The sequence below is a fragment of the Emydura macquarii genome, unplaced genomic scaffold (genome assembly GCF_026122565.2).
Source record: "Emydura macquarii macquarii isolate MOO-44397 ecotype Brisbane River unplaced genomic scaffold, CSIRO-AGI_Emac_v2 contig_2734, whole genome shotgun sequence".
Classification (NCBI taxonomy): domain Eukaryota; kingdom Metazoa; phylum Chordata; order Testudines; family Chelidae; genus Emydura; species Emydura macquarii.
In genome coordinates, this window is record NW_027132871.1 from 703,376 (window position 1) to 719,333 (window position 15,958).

The following is a 15,958-nucleotide window of genomic DNA, read 5'->3' on the forward strand; positions in this document are numbered from 1 at the left end:
CAAACATTTGTCAGGTTTAATATCAATTTAAGAGGCCTGCAAAGCCTTTTGTGATGGTTTAAATAAGTCAATTTAAAAGTTACACATTTGTTTAAAGCAGTGTAACTATGCATCCAGACAAACCCTTATATGTTGGGGTAAACTTGATCTGGCACAGTCTGTCATTGTAGCCTTTAAGCACTAACATTCTTTGGAGCAGTTACTATTGCTACGCAAGGATGTGGCTGGAGAGTTAAAGGGTGGCTTTTTCCATAGGAATGCAGGGCTTCATGAATGCTTCCAGCACAACAGTGCTACTTACTGTAGCTAGGAGTAGGCTCTAGGCTGTGTGATGCTAAAGTGGATGTCAAAAGTTAACAATAAAGATCTTTTGATTGTCTGTTTAAACACAAGCTCTTCTCTCATTAATGTGAAGCACAAAACAGGTAGGGCCTGGTCTCTTCGTACTGAAAATGGTCTTTCCTTAAAACTCTAGACACAACAAGACATGCAGGTAACATTAAGAGAGACTGTGGAAGTGCCTCTACACTGCTACTAAAAACCCACGGCTGGCCTGTGCCAATTGACTAGGGCTTGGGCTAAGGGGCTGTTTAATTGCAGGTAGATGTTCGGGCTTGGGCTGGCAGCTGAGCTCTGGGACCATGCGAGGTGGGAGAGTCCCAAAGCTTGGGCTGCAGCTTAAGCCCAAATGTCCACCCGCAATTATACAGCTCCACAACCTGAGCCCCCTGAGTTTGAGTCAGTTGGCATGGGGCAGCTGTGGGTTTTTAATTGCAGTGTAAACACGCCCATTGTTTCCTTGTTAGATGAAAATCTCCTGGAGACAGGAATCAACAGTGCCACCCTGTGGACAAAGACTGAAAAATTAAAATAAAGACACTCATTTTACTGGTAAACTGCAGGAAGCCCTTCTTGCCCAGCATAAACTATTTATTTTGCTTTTCATTTTTTTAAAATAAATTACATCACATTTCTGTCACACTAGTCAAATGAAAAATGATGTAATGTGTAATACTGGCACCCCCTTTTAGTATTGATGAGAGCACTGACTGTGGATATTTAAAATGTCAACTTTTTCTTTTACGTTCTTCATCTATGAAATCATAGTTCCATGCTATGAACCAATTTCTGCCCACAGATATGCATCAATGTGAGAGCTGTGTGACCTATCTTTGGACATAGTTTGCCCAATGATTTTTGCCCTTCGGTTAAAAGGAACGAAAGAGTGGTTGGTGTCACTCCATCTCTCATATCCTGGGAACCCTGTGGAAGGAAGAGGATGTGCCCCTAATAGATATTGCTTTTTAGAAGAATCTGAGCTTGCACGAGAAAGGTTTGCTTGCAGGACCAACCTAGATTGTCAGCTCTTCAGAAAAGGAGCTGACTCTTCCTCTGTGCACGTACAATGCCTAGCAAAATGGTGCTCCAACCCCAATAAGACCCTCTTGGTGCTACTGTAATATACGAATAATAATAATCCCCAAAAGGGGGAAGTATACAAAACAATTCTCTCACATGAGAACTGGAACTGCTAACAGTAGTGCAATTTGCCTGAAAAAGCAGAGCAAGTATTTGTTTAGATACACATACCATGCTATTTCCCACCAGAGAGGGGGCAAGTCGTCGTCTTTTATGCAAAAAAACAAACTCCATTTCTTCTGGGTTGTGACCATCTCTCTGCACACTTGTAGAATGGCTCATCTGTGACACCACTGGCTCACTCAGTACTGACAAACCTTCGCCTCCTATAAAAGCCAAAGTTAAAAGAAAACATGTTAGGAAACAATGAATTGACAGGAATTATTTCAGGGAAGTTCTATGGCCTATGTTGTACAGGAAGAGTCAGACTAGATGATCACAAGGGTCCCTTCTGGCCTTAGAATCTATGATTTAGACATCTGCCATGAAAAGCATGAACAGTAGCTTATTTTTAAAACATCAGCATCCTGTCCATTTAAGATCAATTACTCCCTGACTATCAAGCACTAATTATTTGCCCATTTTATCCTCTAATTAAATTTGCTTAAAAACTTTCCCCCTTCTAATTCCTCCTCAAAACCCACTTCATTTGCCATATTTTCCATGGATAACTTTCACTCCTGGATTACCCACACCTCTGTTCTTGCCTTATCTCCTTCTCCAGTTAAACGACCCCCCCGCCCCGGGTACAAATCAGAATTTAAACAAACATATTGTTCAAAATGCAATACACCTCACATTGTCTGTATTTGCTTTACCCTCATCTCTCCCTTCCCTAAGTATTCAATTCTCTTATCTTTAATTTGTGAGTGTGTTTATCTCTGTGAAATGCCGTGCAAAGAAAAAGACCTGATCCTAATCCCTGCTTCAAAAAGTTGATGATCTAGATTAGAGCAAATTAAAGTGATGTTGTTTGATAAACATTTAACAACAAAACTGTAGAGCTGCAAACAAATGCTTTACATTGGCAAACTTCTATTTTAATACTTTTGTAACTTATACATGACTAAATTAAGTTTGCCTGTGACTGACACTGGGAAAAAAAAAGTTACTGCTTCTTGAATGAGAATCATATGTCAAATTTTATCTTAAAATGTACAACTAAATTAGAGGGCCAGATCCTCAGTCCATCTCAAGTCTCTTCTGAACTGGTACAAAGAGAATTAAAAATAGGGATAGAAAAGGTAGGGGCTGGTCCAAGATGTGATCCTGGCTGATGGTACTGCTCCTTGAGAGCTATCTGCCAGTGCAGGATAGAGCATAATCATCCCTTGTTATGTTGTGCTTCCCCTGTTGATTTTTTTATATTTCACCTGCTGGTGAAAACATGAGCTGTTTGGGGCAGGGACTCTTTTTTGTTGTGTGTTTGTGCAGTGCTTAGCACAATGGGGCCATGATCTCCCATTGCAATTCCTGGGCTCTCTTACTTTACAAACAAATAATTATTAATACTAATGAGGCGGCTTCAACTTGCAACAGGACTGGGGGTGGGATGGAGAAAGGGGTGTAAGGTCTCCTATGCCCACACCTCACAGATGCATTGAGTGCTGCTTGGGCACCTGGGGATCTAGCCCATAAAGCCCAGAAACAGTTTAAAGTAGTATGGGTGGCTTGCAATACAAGCAATGCAAAAGACTGCGTGTCACATTCCCCCCCGCCCCCACTCCTTAGTACATCCCCTCCTGCTCTGCACTGACTCAGCAAATCACAGACCTAACCAATGTCACCTCTCAGGCAGTGGGAATGTATCTCACCTCTTCATTGTGACCCTATTACTTCCCCTCTAGCAACCAGAGGTCCCACAAATCATAAGGCAATTCCTGTATGATGGAAGCTCTGTCAAGTCTCTAACTACATCATCAAAAACAGGGACACTACAATTACATACAAATACTATGCTAAGTTTGCAAAGTCAAGCACTCAAAAGATACGACATGCCAGGATTAAATCCGTCCATGCAGATGGCATTTTTTGGTACTTTACAGCAACCCTTTAGCCAAGTCTACTGAACATGTGTAAATGACTATTTCCAGTGGCTTAGAGCTCTGCCAAATTTTGTGGATTTGCGAAAGGGAAAGCAAAAGGCACATCTCAGCCTCCAAGCCTATTTATTCCCCTGCCAAATTTCCAGTTCTGCTACTTTCAGAGTTTGAGGCAGGAACTCTTTAAAGAAAAAGTCTTAGAAGAAGGGAAAAAACATTAGCAGAATTACCTATTTCTGCCTAATTTTATAATTTATATTACAATACCACCTAGGAGCCATAGTCATGGACCAAGACCCCATTGTGCCAAGTGCTGTACAAAAGTAGTCTCTCCCCCAAAGATCTTACAATCTAAATATAAGACAAGAGATGATATATGGATACAGACAAACTGATGGAGGAATACAAGAAAACAATGAGACAATATTCATTAGCATGATAGGCAGTTGTCTCAGCGCATCAGCAGCCTAACCATTGTCAATCTTTTTGCAGGTATCATGGCAAAAAAAGTTTTAAGAAAGGATCTGAAGAACAACAACGAAGTGGCTTTATGGATGTTTATGGGGAGCTCCTCCCAAGCCTGAGCAACAGCATGGGAAAAAGAAGAAAGATGTTTGTTTGAAAATTTAATAAATGGACAATAAAGGTGTGACCCTTACATGCCTAGGGTAGCCACCTGCGAATGCCAAGGTCAGGGCAGGCTGTAAAAAGGGAGCAGATTCTCCGAGCACTGGTGGGTGGCACTGAAGCCAGACTTCCCAACTAGCCACAAACCGTGCTTTTGATTCTCCACACAGGTTATCAACAGGTTATCAAACACACACAGCCCCCTTTACTGCATTCCAGTCTCCGGCTCCCAATCAGCCACTAGGTCCAGTAAAGAGACCAGTTATTTAAACTCTATGCTCTTTACTAAAAAGGTTCCCTCTGACCTCAAAGGGTCAGCCACAGTACCAGTTCAATATAAGTTTGGATCTTACCTAAAATATCACGCTGCCAGCCAGCCAATCCTTTAGTAACTAAAACTAAAGGTTTATTACAAAAAGAAAGAAATAAACCATAAGAGAAATGTTAAAGGATTAAAGCAATCACATACAAACAAATGATTTGAAAGTCCATGTACATCAGGTTTCTAGAAGAACTGTGGAGTTGCAGGTTTTTATAGTCCCTCTGGTACACATCCAGTAATTGGATGGGTCTCAGTCCTTTGTTGCACAGCTTCAGCTGCAGATGGCTTGATCCAGAGGTAGATAGGTGCTGAAAGCTGAACAGGAATGACAACCAAATGGATTCCAGGCTTTGCCTTATATATCCTCTGGTTGCCATGCTGCTTGTGGAATTTCACAGGAACCAAAATGGAGTTCAGAGTCACATGAGCAAGTCCTGATGACTCTTCAGATATATCCCTGGCTTCTCCCCCTGGGCCCCTTGCACCTGGGAATGTCTTAATGGGCCATTAAATAGGCTACTGTTCTGCCGCCACCCTGTCTAGGGTGTGTCTCATACAGCACCATTTGAAATACAGATATATCAGATATATCAAATATATCCATAACTTCCATTACATATAGAACACATGAACAAAAGTATTATCATTTTACTTAGCATATTATAACCTTTCTAACAGTACTAGACATGGCATATTTTACATGAATTATTATGATTTTTGACATACTGATGTCAAATAATATACTAAATACCCCCCTCTCCCCCCCACAATACACCCAGCATGACCAAAGGATTGTAGCATTGCCACTCTGGAGGGATGCAAAGATAGGGATGACATGGTCAAAGTGATGCACTAAGAGAATTATTTTTGCAGCTGCATTCTGAATGGATACCAGAGGGGCAAAACTGCATTTGTTGAAGCCAGAGAGAATCATACTGCAGTAGCTGACAAGTGAAATGATGAGAATTTTAGCTGTATGGAGGGATGGCAAAGGCCATACTTTAAAGATATTATGCAGAAAAAAAATCAGCAATGTCTAGACATCACCTGGATGTGAGGACTACAGAAAGGTCCATATTGAAGATAACAGCTAGATTATGGGCCTGTATGACAGGTAGGATGGTGGTCTTGTCCGCAATGATCAAGAAAGGAGGTGGTGGAAAGAACTTGGGGAGAAAGAACTCCATTTTAGCCATGTTGAATTTGAGCTGATGGCTATATCCTCAAGGAGATGCTGAGAGAGACAGACCGAGACTTTAGTTTGGACAGAAGGTGACAGTGGAGAGAGAGAATCTGTGAGTCATCAGTGTAGAAATGGTAATTGAATTTTTAGATGAGATTTCTCAGAGATAAAGCACACAGGAATAATAGAAGGGGACCAAGAACAGAGCACTGTGAACCCCTCCACACCCCTAGAAAATAACTTCATTCTTGAAAATAGTTGAACAACTTTTGCTGAAACTTTATTAAAATATATCAGTTTAATGCAGAGAACAAGCATAGACAATTTCAGACCCAATGGTTAAGTCTGGAAAAGTTATTGTGATGCTGACAGACCAAGTGCCAGCTCATGCCAAAGGCCCAGGGCCTCAGTGAATGTTGACAAATGCACAGCTGGATACCTGTCTGACTTACCTGTGGGCTAGCATAGTTAAAAATAGAATGTGTTTAAACTTTATAGAATGTTTGTAGGATGCTACATGTATTAAATCCTACTTATGCTATCTGTATCCCATGGTATAAAATTATATTGAGGGTCTGTACTGTAAACCTCTGTAATTGTGTAACTCACCAAACAAGAAAAGCAGCATTAATGAAGGTAAAGTGCTCCTCCAGCACATAAGATGGCCCAATGAAGGATAACGAGGAATTGTGTAGCATCAAAGGACAGAGACCTTCTTGACTACATTCCTCACTCCCTCCAGGAAGGGGAGGCCTATGCACAAACTCATCCCATCAGCTTGGATTCTGGGGTGAATGGGATAAAAATGCCTGACAAGGAGAAACTGGGTCTCTTTATATTGCCTGGACTCTGAGGGGCAAAGATTCCTAAATATAAGGAAGAAATCCCTATGCTGCTTGCCATTGGTCAGCCCTAAAGGATGTATAGAGTTGCTTATTATAGAAGCTTATGTTACCTTGTTAAATCTAAGGCTGTAGCTCATTTGTGTGTGTGTGTTTCCTGTTTTAACATTGTAAATAACTCTTATTTTTCTTAGTTAATAAATCTGTAGTTAGTTTATTACATGATTGGCTACAGTTGTTATCTTTGGTTTGAGATCTGGTACAACTGACCTGGGTAAGTGACTGGGTCTGGGAGTAACCTCAATATTGTTGTGATTTTTGGTCTAAAGTGACCATCTACCACATAGCCCAGCTTGCCTGGGTGGCAAGACAGACTGGAATGTCCAAGGGGACTGTCTGTGACTCCATGTTAAGACTGTTACAGTGCTTTAGGAGTTCATACTTGTTATTAAGTTGGTGAAATCTAATTATAGAAAATACAATCATTTTGGGGATTTTGCCCTTCTTTTTGATAGTCTGCTCTGAGTTTGGCACTCACGGTTGTGAGCCACTCAAGACAGTATGACAGTTATCAGCTGAGAACAGAGGATTATAATGGGAAGTGCTAAACACTCTCTAATATAATAGTTGCCAACTCTTACTATGACAGCCGTCTTTAAAAATTCCTTATTCCACTGCTATTTAAAAATAACACCCACCCACCATTTTGGGGGGGGGGTCACAAAATGTTCATCACGCTCCCTCTGCTGATCCTGAAATAATAGTTAAATTATCTTCCCTGACTTGGGCTGACATATGTCTGTGACTGCTGGTTCACAAACAGATGATCTGGCATGTTTGAAACAAAAACAAACAAAATACCCTTCAATAGAGCTGAGGAGAGATGTGGAAAAGAAAGGGAGGGAATATCAGTATGTTTTCAAATTGAAAGGTAAAAAAAGCCAGAATAAACTTTACTGTCAAGCAGAAAACAATAGATAACAGTGTCAGTGTTATGAAACATGGGGGCTGGCTTGGATCGCTGAAGAGACATCCTGACAACAATCACTGTAGTTGCTTGTATTTAGAACCCTTTTATACATAGTTTGTTTCAACCATTTCCCACACATAGTTGATAATTTTGCATTTAAAAAAATGTTTTGTTGAACACACTCAACAAATTTAACTGCCTAAACACACATACTACCTTTACGGGCATCTTGTATCCAACAGTAAGCAAGCAAAGTCTCTCAAGACTACAACCCAATTCTCCTCAGCCAAACAGAGTTCAAAAACATCAAAGGCTAGCTACAGTTGGCAACACCGTTACTTAAATGACCACTTTGCTAGAATAGTGCATAAAAGAATTCTGATTATATCCCAATTAATTTAGCTAAAGGCCACCTCTACTGGGCAGCCAGGTTTCTCCAGTCTTGTTTTTTTCCCCAATTACATCCTAATCTTTTTACCAAAGGTTCTATTTTAAATAATGAATTCCTATGTATATGTAAGAAAAACTATTCTTAAACCTCATTTTCCACTGAGTTCACCACTAACAGAGAAGATTCTTAAAGGGAAACAGATTCTAAAATTACTTGTTGTGACATTGTCTGGATTGGGGTAACCATTTATAATGTTATTTAATACGAATATGACAAAATTGCAATGATTCTTACAATATATGCCATGTCAGGTACCAGTGGAAACGTTATAATTTGCTATATATGATAATATTGTTTATATGTATTTATTAGTTTTGTATTGTGAGTTCTAAATATGTATGGTATATTTGTATTTCAAATGTGTGCTGTGTTTCTGGGTGACACCCCCAGACAGGATGGCAGCAGCACCAACCCTGCTTAATGGTCCATCAAGGGAACTCAAATGCATAACAAATCCAGTGAAAGAACTCAAGGGCTACACCTTATGAGTCACCAGGACGTGTAAGAACATGCCTATGGACAGGAGAGTCGGAGGCTTTTCCACGTCCTGTGCTGTGTGGCTGTGTTTGGGACAAAGGAAGAAAGCATAAGCCTCATGGCAGAAACTATAAAATGCAACTGCACCATCTCCATCTTGTCTTCATTTTTGCTTCCTCCCTCTGGATCAACTATTCTGCATCTGAAGCTGTGAAAAAGGACCGAGATCCATCCAGGTACTGGGATACACCAGAGGAACTGTACAAGTCTGCAAACTCCACAATTCTGCTGAGAATCTGATATATATGGACTTTGAAGTCATTTGTATGTATCTGATTGCTTTGACCATTTAACGTCTCTCTTCTAGTTTTAGTTACTCAAGGATTGGCTGGCAGCTTGGTATTTGGGTAAGATCCAAACTCATATCCATCTGGTAATGTGACTGACCCTTTGGGGATCAGGAGACTATTTTGGAAAGGGAATAGAGTTTTAAATAACTTCTCTCTTTATTGGACCTAGTTGCTGATTGGGAGACAGAGACTGAAATGCAATAAAGGGGGCTCTGTATTTCTTGTTGTAGCTTCTTGATAACCAGTGTGGGAAATCAGGAGCATTGTTTGTGACTGGTCTAACTTCAGTGTTACCCCCCAGTTCTGGGGGAATCTGCTCTTCTTTTGCAGCCTGCTCTAAGCTTGGCATTTTCAGGTGGGATACCCTAGGCACAGACAGGTCACACTTGTTTTAAACTGTACTATCAAAACTATTCACTAATAGCTTTTTAAGGTTTTAGAATCACACACAGAACAAAAAAAGGAACGTGGAATATAGTGTTAAAGATAAAATCACTGAGTACTCTGCCAGAAGGATGGGCCATGGGTATTAACTCTCAGAAGAAATTAACTGTATTTACCATATGCAAGTTGAGTCATGTAGTGATCATCATTGTTTACTTGAGCATTTTGTTCCACTGACACACAGCCTTGTGTGGACAGTCCATTTTCGGCATCTTCGGTTTCAGAATTTTCAATTATCACAGCTTCAACATCATCCTCAACTCTCACAGAAACATAATCTAAAAGCACGTACAGAAAGAAAGAAAAGTAAATCTGGACACCATTCTATATACCATTCTGATGGCAGCAGCACATTTACCACACCTACTATTTACCCACTTATTTGAACTGTTCAATAGCTTAGCTGGAATTAAGATATTTGAGTGTTTAAGATTTAAGTCATCTTCCAAGACATGCATTGTGATTCTAAGTGACGTTAACAAGGGAGAAGCTTATAAAGCACTTTGGATGAGATTTTCAAAAAGTACTCAGCATCAGCCTAATTCTGTTTCTACAGACTAGGAACTGTTAGGCCAATGAGCACTTGTGAAAATCTCACCCCTTTCGTTTAAATATTTAGTGGCACTGAAAATAGATTCATTGTGAAAATATAATTACAAAGATCTAGGCTCAATACTATCAAAGTAAATCAGTCCACAATTCCATACTTAGTAGTTATATTATGGTAGCATTTGAGCCCAAATAGGAGTGAGATCCCAACATGAGAGACACTGTGGAATTTGCAAACATACAGAAAGACAAAGGCCTTATCCCAAAATGCTTACAGTCTAACTGTAATATGCCAAAAGTTGACATCACCACAAAAAGTGCTTTGGGTTCAAAATGTTTGCAATGCAGTTAAGTCTGGCATTTCCTTTATTTTGAGAAAACACAAAAAAATTACATGCAATGTAAATATGTTAAAGGAACATTAAGACTATACAGCCAAGCACTGAAAAGTTAGGAAGTGTCAGAATTCAGGCAGCCTGTATAACTGTAACTTGGCTCCCTGGTGCATATGTATATGATACAATCTTTTTCCACAGGAGCTATATCTGATTCAGTGCATAGTATGGACTGTGCTCTGGACATGAATCAGGGTTGTATAATTAATAAGGCTGTCTGGCCTCTGTTCCTATCCAACCATCCCACCCCAATAATCTGCCGCCTTTCCCCTTTGCTCCCATCTAATTACTCCCCCCCACACAGTCTCTGGAGCAGACCAAAAATGAGATATAGAGCCTTTCCCCATCAGGTCTTTAAAGCTGTTTAGGTGGTTCAATAACATGGTTTGGGCCTACCCAGTCAGGCAAGATCAGATCCTGTTATAACAATGTTTGGGCACGATCACATTATGACACATTGACTCAACATGTTCAAAAGTCCTTTCAGAGAGGTACTTAAGCACAGTAATATCACAGGAATCAATGGGATTACAGATATGCTTAAAGTTAGGAATTTGCTTAAGAGGCTGGCTGAATTGGGCCATTTATATATATATATATATATATATATATGTGTGTGTGTGTGTGTGTGTGTGTGTGTGTGTGTGTGTGTGTGTGTGTGTGTGTGTGTGTGTGGGTGTGTGTGTGTGTGTATGTGTGTGTGTGTGTGTGTGTGTGTGTGTGTGTGTGTGTTTATTATTATATATATAAAATAAACTGTCTACAGTTTAAACAGGTAAGTCTGATCTAACTGATATACCCATAAACGGCAGTTTATTTAAAAACTTTTATAATTACAAAACAAACAAGTTGCTATCTTGCATGTCTATTTATGCCAACAAAATCTCTCAACACACAGATGCACAAGAGAGGCTGGAAACTCAATTGTTTTAAGAAATATTTTTTTATTTTAATTTTGTGTTAAACAATGGTTTCATATGAAATAATAGACATACATTTTTCAATAAACTGACTTATTTAAAAAAAAACAAAACTGCAAGAGTTTACAGACATCTGCAGATCAGCCCTGCCTGTCTCCCAAACTCTGTTATCAACAATTTGAACTTGTTGGAAAGTGGCAGTAAAATGCAGCACTCAGTGAAATATCAGAACCATTCAATTGTGAGGAATCTAAAACAATGACAAGTATTTCCAGAAAAAGGAAGTATATTTTGAATATTCAGTATGGTCTGTCGCTATAATCTCACTATTTTTTCTAAGTGTACATTTAGCTGACCACAGCAGTTTTAGTTCAAAGGGAAGAACAGATAAAGGAATGAACTCTTCTATTATTTTAGAGGGAATTACTTTTCCTGCAGTTTTTGGCATTCTTTGAAATGCTTAATAAAAAACAAACTCAAAGTTTCATTAACCCTCCTGATCTGTTATTTGAACCATGAATGCTTACCAGTAACGAGATGATTCAGAAAATCAGAACCACTTTCTAATTTAGGCTTGTTGTATAAAATGTAATATATGGATATAGACTAGATTAAAAGACCCTGTCATGTAATACTAGAGAGTTTAAAAAAGGAAAGTGTAACAGTTAAATATTGGATATGCCCTCTATTGGGACACACACACACACACACACACAGTCCTACACCAGCAGAAGATAGGAACCTCATAATTTAATAGATCACTTCCACTATTAAGTACCATGGTTATATATGCTAAAAGAAAAATGTTTCACTTATTCAAGTTAAAATATCCATGCCTTCAAAATACTAGAACAAGAGAACATTTCAGATGAATATTTACTCACAGCAGTACCTACAAAACCAAAATTCTCCTTCTAAATGTCGGTGCTCTTTTTGATGCTCATGAAAACGAGGAATCAATAGCACTCAGTAGTGACAGGCATACAGCAGACTACTGCCATGTAACATGCCCCACACGGAAACTAGAATTGGGCCACCAAAACCTTTTTAATTTGTGATGCAAACCAAGATTTTAATCCAGGTTCCTGGGAGCAAAGGCTAGAGCATTAATTGACTATGTTAACTAATGCCACAATCTAAAAATTTAACTGGGATATTTGAAATCTCTCATGGAAACAAAAAAATCATAATTAAGAAAAATAGTGTCAAATATTCTTCAGGTTTTGAGTTGCACCTTTTCAAGGGAAAAATAACTTTTACCATAAAATGAAAATGGAAAAAAAATCATTAAATCATAATTTAAGTATTACAGTAATAAAGTAAATATATTTAGTGCTAGTTCTTTAAATCATTTATCCAGTCATTTCAATGAATCAGTAGGTTAACAAAACTCTGCTTGGAAATGTATTAAAGAGTAAATTATGTCCAAAGAAAGCTTCAGTCATTTAACTCTTTTCTTGCTCAGAATCAATATATACCCTAGGTTATGCTGCTTAGGAGATGGCCAGTTATTTTCAGTAAAGCAGCAGGATACTATGCATTGTATGACCCTATGGATATACAATGCATCTCAGACCTGGTATATTCAAAGCACAGGAAGATTATTACAAACAGAGCAATGCTACACACTGATTAGGACATTCTGTGCCAAGTTTTTGTTGATTTAATTTAACAACATTTTATGATCATTATTTATAGTTACTTCAGCATTTTTCAGTGCACTGTTTCTGAGGAACTCTGGTTTACCTTTGTGCAGAACTATCAGAATCTCTCCATGAAAGTTAAAAGCATTTAAAAATGCACAGCTGACTGCTTCATGATGACTTATATAGAGATAAAACTGTCCAACATTATATCTGACTGCATAAGTAAGATGCATCAGATGTTTTAATTATATCTTAAGATATAGTCTATATAGCAAGATCAAAATTACCACTGTCAAAAATGATTAGTGTCAGTAATGACATTTGAACACAAACTCTTCTGGAACTTGGTTTCCACTGAGCTGATGGCTTGCTGACTGTTATGTCACTTTCCTATTTCATTTTCACGTACTAGGAGTGCTTCCCAAAGCACTTTGCTCTGCTTGCATTATCAGTGGGCATTGGTTAAGTAACATTTTCCCACTGACTTTCACTTTTTGATGACATGTCTGAATTACAAAGTGCACAGCATATGTGTATAGTTTTTTTGGAATACAAAATACCTGTAATCTGAAAAAACTACATATACTGTAACGTGTTAGAACCTGCTTGACATATGGTTTGCTCTGATATTATTGGAGATGCATATTTTCATGAGAAACAGAATTGTGGCTGCATTCACAAAAGCAAAATTAGCAAAACCATTATTTGATGCAGGTGGGTTTCTCTTTCACACATACACACACTCACATCAATTCTTTGTTAGGATACAATTTTTCATGTGGAGATCTTTCTGAATCTTTCTTTCAATTTTCCCCTATACTCAGATTTTGAATCAGACCATCTTGTTCTTTTGGCTGAGGACAGCTGGATATGATAACCTCTGGAAGCAAACAATACCAATCAAGCTATTTATTGATTCGACAAATGCACAATATTCTAAGATTCTAATGTACAAGAGTGCTGGTGAGATATTTGATTTTATTTCCTGGCCCTAGTCACATGTTTACAGTCATGTGACATGGGGTGATCATTCACTGCCTGTAGTACCTACTATTGCAGAAGGCACTCATCCCCTATTCACGACTAAGAAAGATAGGTAGATGCCTTCTCCATTGCTTACAGGCTCAGAACCTATTTTCTGATCCTCCATTTACCAGCATGGTGTACTTCCAATAACTTATAGGAGCAACATTTTCTAAAAAATTGTTACTTGAAAGCTCCGGACTTGTCTGGAAGTTTGTTATTTAGCTGTAGGCCTCCCACTGCCCAACAGAAAATTATGTCTTTTTGTTTGTAAACATTACACCCCACCCCCAACTAAACTGCAGCAATAAAAAGCAAAGTTGGGAAAACAATTCAAACAGAGTGCACAAAAGTGAAATGGATAAAAGCAAGTGGAACACAGTAGAACTATTGCAAGAAATACACTGCAAAATACACACAAAAATAAGGGATTTGAAGATTACTTACAAAGAGTTTTTCAAAATAAAACAGAAAAATACGAGGGACTCCCAACATAGCTGCTTCAGAACTGGCGGGTGACCCCCTTTGGAAATTGCTATGGGAAAAATTGATTCCATAAACTGAAACTTTCAATTTCCTATCTCATCCCATTATAAGACCTTGTTTTTAGTTGCTTGAAATTTTGCCAACTTCAGACAAAGTTGAAGTTTTCCATGGTGAGCATCTGCCTCTGGCTTAATTTGTTGGGAACATTTCCGTAAAAACAATTAAGCCATTTCTTAAAATGAACTTAAAGAAAAAAATATGTCATTTTGCACTTGTTACAACTTTCTTGCAACTGTTTAAGAAGCTGTAACCTCAACATGCTTTGAAAGGGAGTCTTGAAATTTGGAACGGGCTGACTTCATGACAGGAATGTGCATTTTGCTGCCCCAGAAAAAAAACTCTGCACAAATCTGGCCAATGGACAAGCCTTTGAAAAAATCATACTGTGCAGCACACGCTTCGTGTGGACTTAAGAGTTCAGCAGCTAAATTCTCCAAAGAGTCCATCGGCACTGGCCATACTCCAGCTTGGGGCCTAAGGGGAAGCTGTCCATGACTGTCTCTCCCAGCTGACCAGGGGCCACTGAGCACAGAAACTGAGAGCAGGGTGACTGTCCCTTCAGGGCGCTCAATGCCCCCTATGCTGAAGCCGCGTGTCTAGAATGCAGAGGGACAAGGGGGTGCAAAGGGGCAAAGTTATGGGAGGATGTTCAGGGGGGACAGAAGGAGCAGGCTGGGGGTAACTGGGTAGAGTCGGATCTGCAACCACCTGGGACTACATTAACAAAACAAAACAAACCTATGTGCCAAAAAAGTTATGGTGCAAAAACTAAGCAATGCCAGCATTAAGGCAGCCTATGGTGGGCAAGGGCAGCATCTCCTGCCTGACCACCCTCCCGCACCAAGCTAAGGGGGCAACGCCTCCTGTTCTAATTACCCCCTCTGGAGATACTACATCTGCACCTCCCCGCCCCATTACCTCCCTGCTGCTGGGGGGGGGGGGGGGCGCGGCACTTCTGGTCCCATTTAACCCCTTCCCTCAAGCCCCATTCTCGGGGGGCGGCGGCTGCACATCCCGTCTCCAGCCCCGCTCCTCGACCGACCGACCGACCGACCGACAAGAGCGAGCGCTGCTGGAGCCGCCCCCCCCCCAGTGCAAGAGCCAAGAGGCCGCCACTGCCCGCCACACACCCCCTTCTCCCGTCTCAAAAAGAAGCCCCCTCCGCAGCGGTGGCTCGTCGGCCAATGACGACACGGAGACGAGCAGGCGGACGGACCAATAGCAACGGCAAGGTCGGCCGAGGCCAGCCAATGGGGTGGGGGTATTGTGGGCGTGGCCTGGCCGGCTCTGCAAAGAACGTTTGGGTCGGGCCGTTGCGAACGATGGGGGAGCGTTTCCTGCGCGCGGGCTGCCTGTGCTCCGAACGCAGGCAGCAGCTGCAGCAGCGTGGGGAAGGGCAGTTGGGCACTTACCCTCCGCGGACATGGCGCTGCGGACGGGGTCCCTCGCGGGCGGGCGGCGCGAGCCGGGCTCCGCGCGGGCAGGTGTGGCCGGAATGTGGCGTTGGAAACGGAAGCGGCTTGGGCGACGTGAGCAGCAACAAACTGTTTTGAATCCGCGCGGCTGCGCAGTGGGGACGGGGGGCTCGTCCGCCAAACGGGATCCTGTCCCGCGCGGGCGCGGCCCTGGCTGCCCCGCCCCCTCCCGCACGGAGCCTCGCAGGTGGGGGAGGGGGCGGCAGCGATGCACCTGCCGCCATGAGTAGCTCATGCAGCCCTGACCTTCGTTCCCCATCCGCCCCCCACGGTCTCC

At 40.8% G+C, this 15,958-nt stretch overlaps 1 protein-coding gene across 1 annotated transcript in view; it reads right to left on the bottom strand.

Moving 5' to 3' along the window:
* The window catches only part of BEND2 (BEN domain containing 2), a 31,149-nt gene extending 15,446 nt beyond the window's left edge, over positions 1 to 15,703 (bottom strand). Inside the window, exons 1-3 of the mRNA XM_067566087.1 lie at positions 15,619 to 15,703; positions 9,244 to 9,405; positions 1,591 to 1,745 (exon numbers count right to left, since the gene is read on the bottom strand). Coding sequence (XP_067422188.1) covers positions 1,591 to 1,745; positions 9,244 to 9,405; positions 15,619 to 15,631 — 330 coding nt within the window. The 5' untranslated portion in view covers positions 15,632 to 15,703. The remainder of the gene's footprint in view (positions 1 to 1,590; positions 1,746 to 9,243; positions 9,406 to 15,618) is intronic.
* Between the last annotated feature and the right edge of the window lie 255 nt (positions 15,704 to 15,958).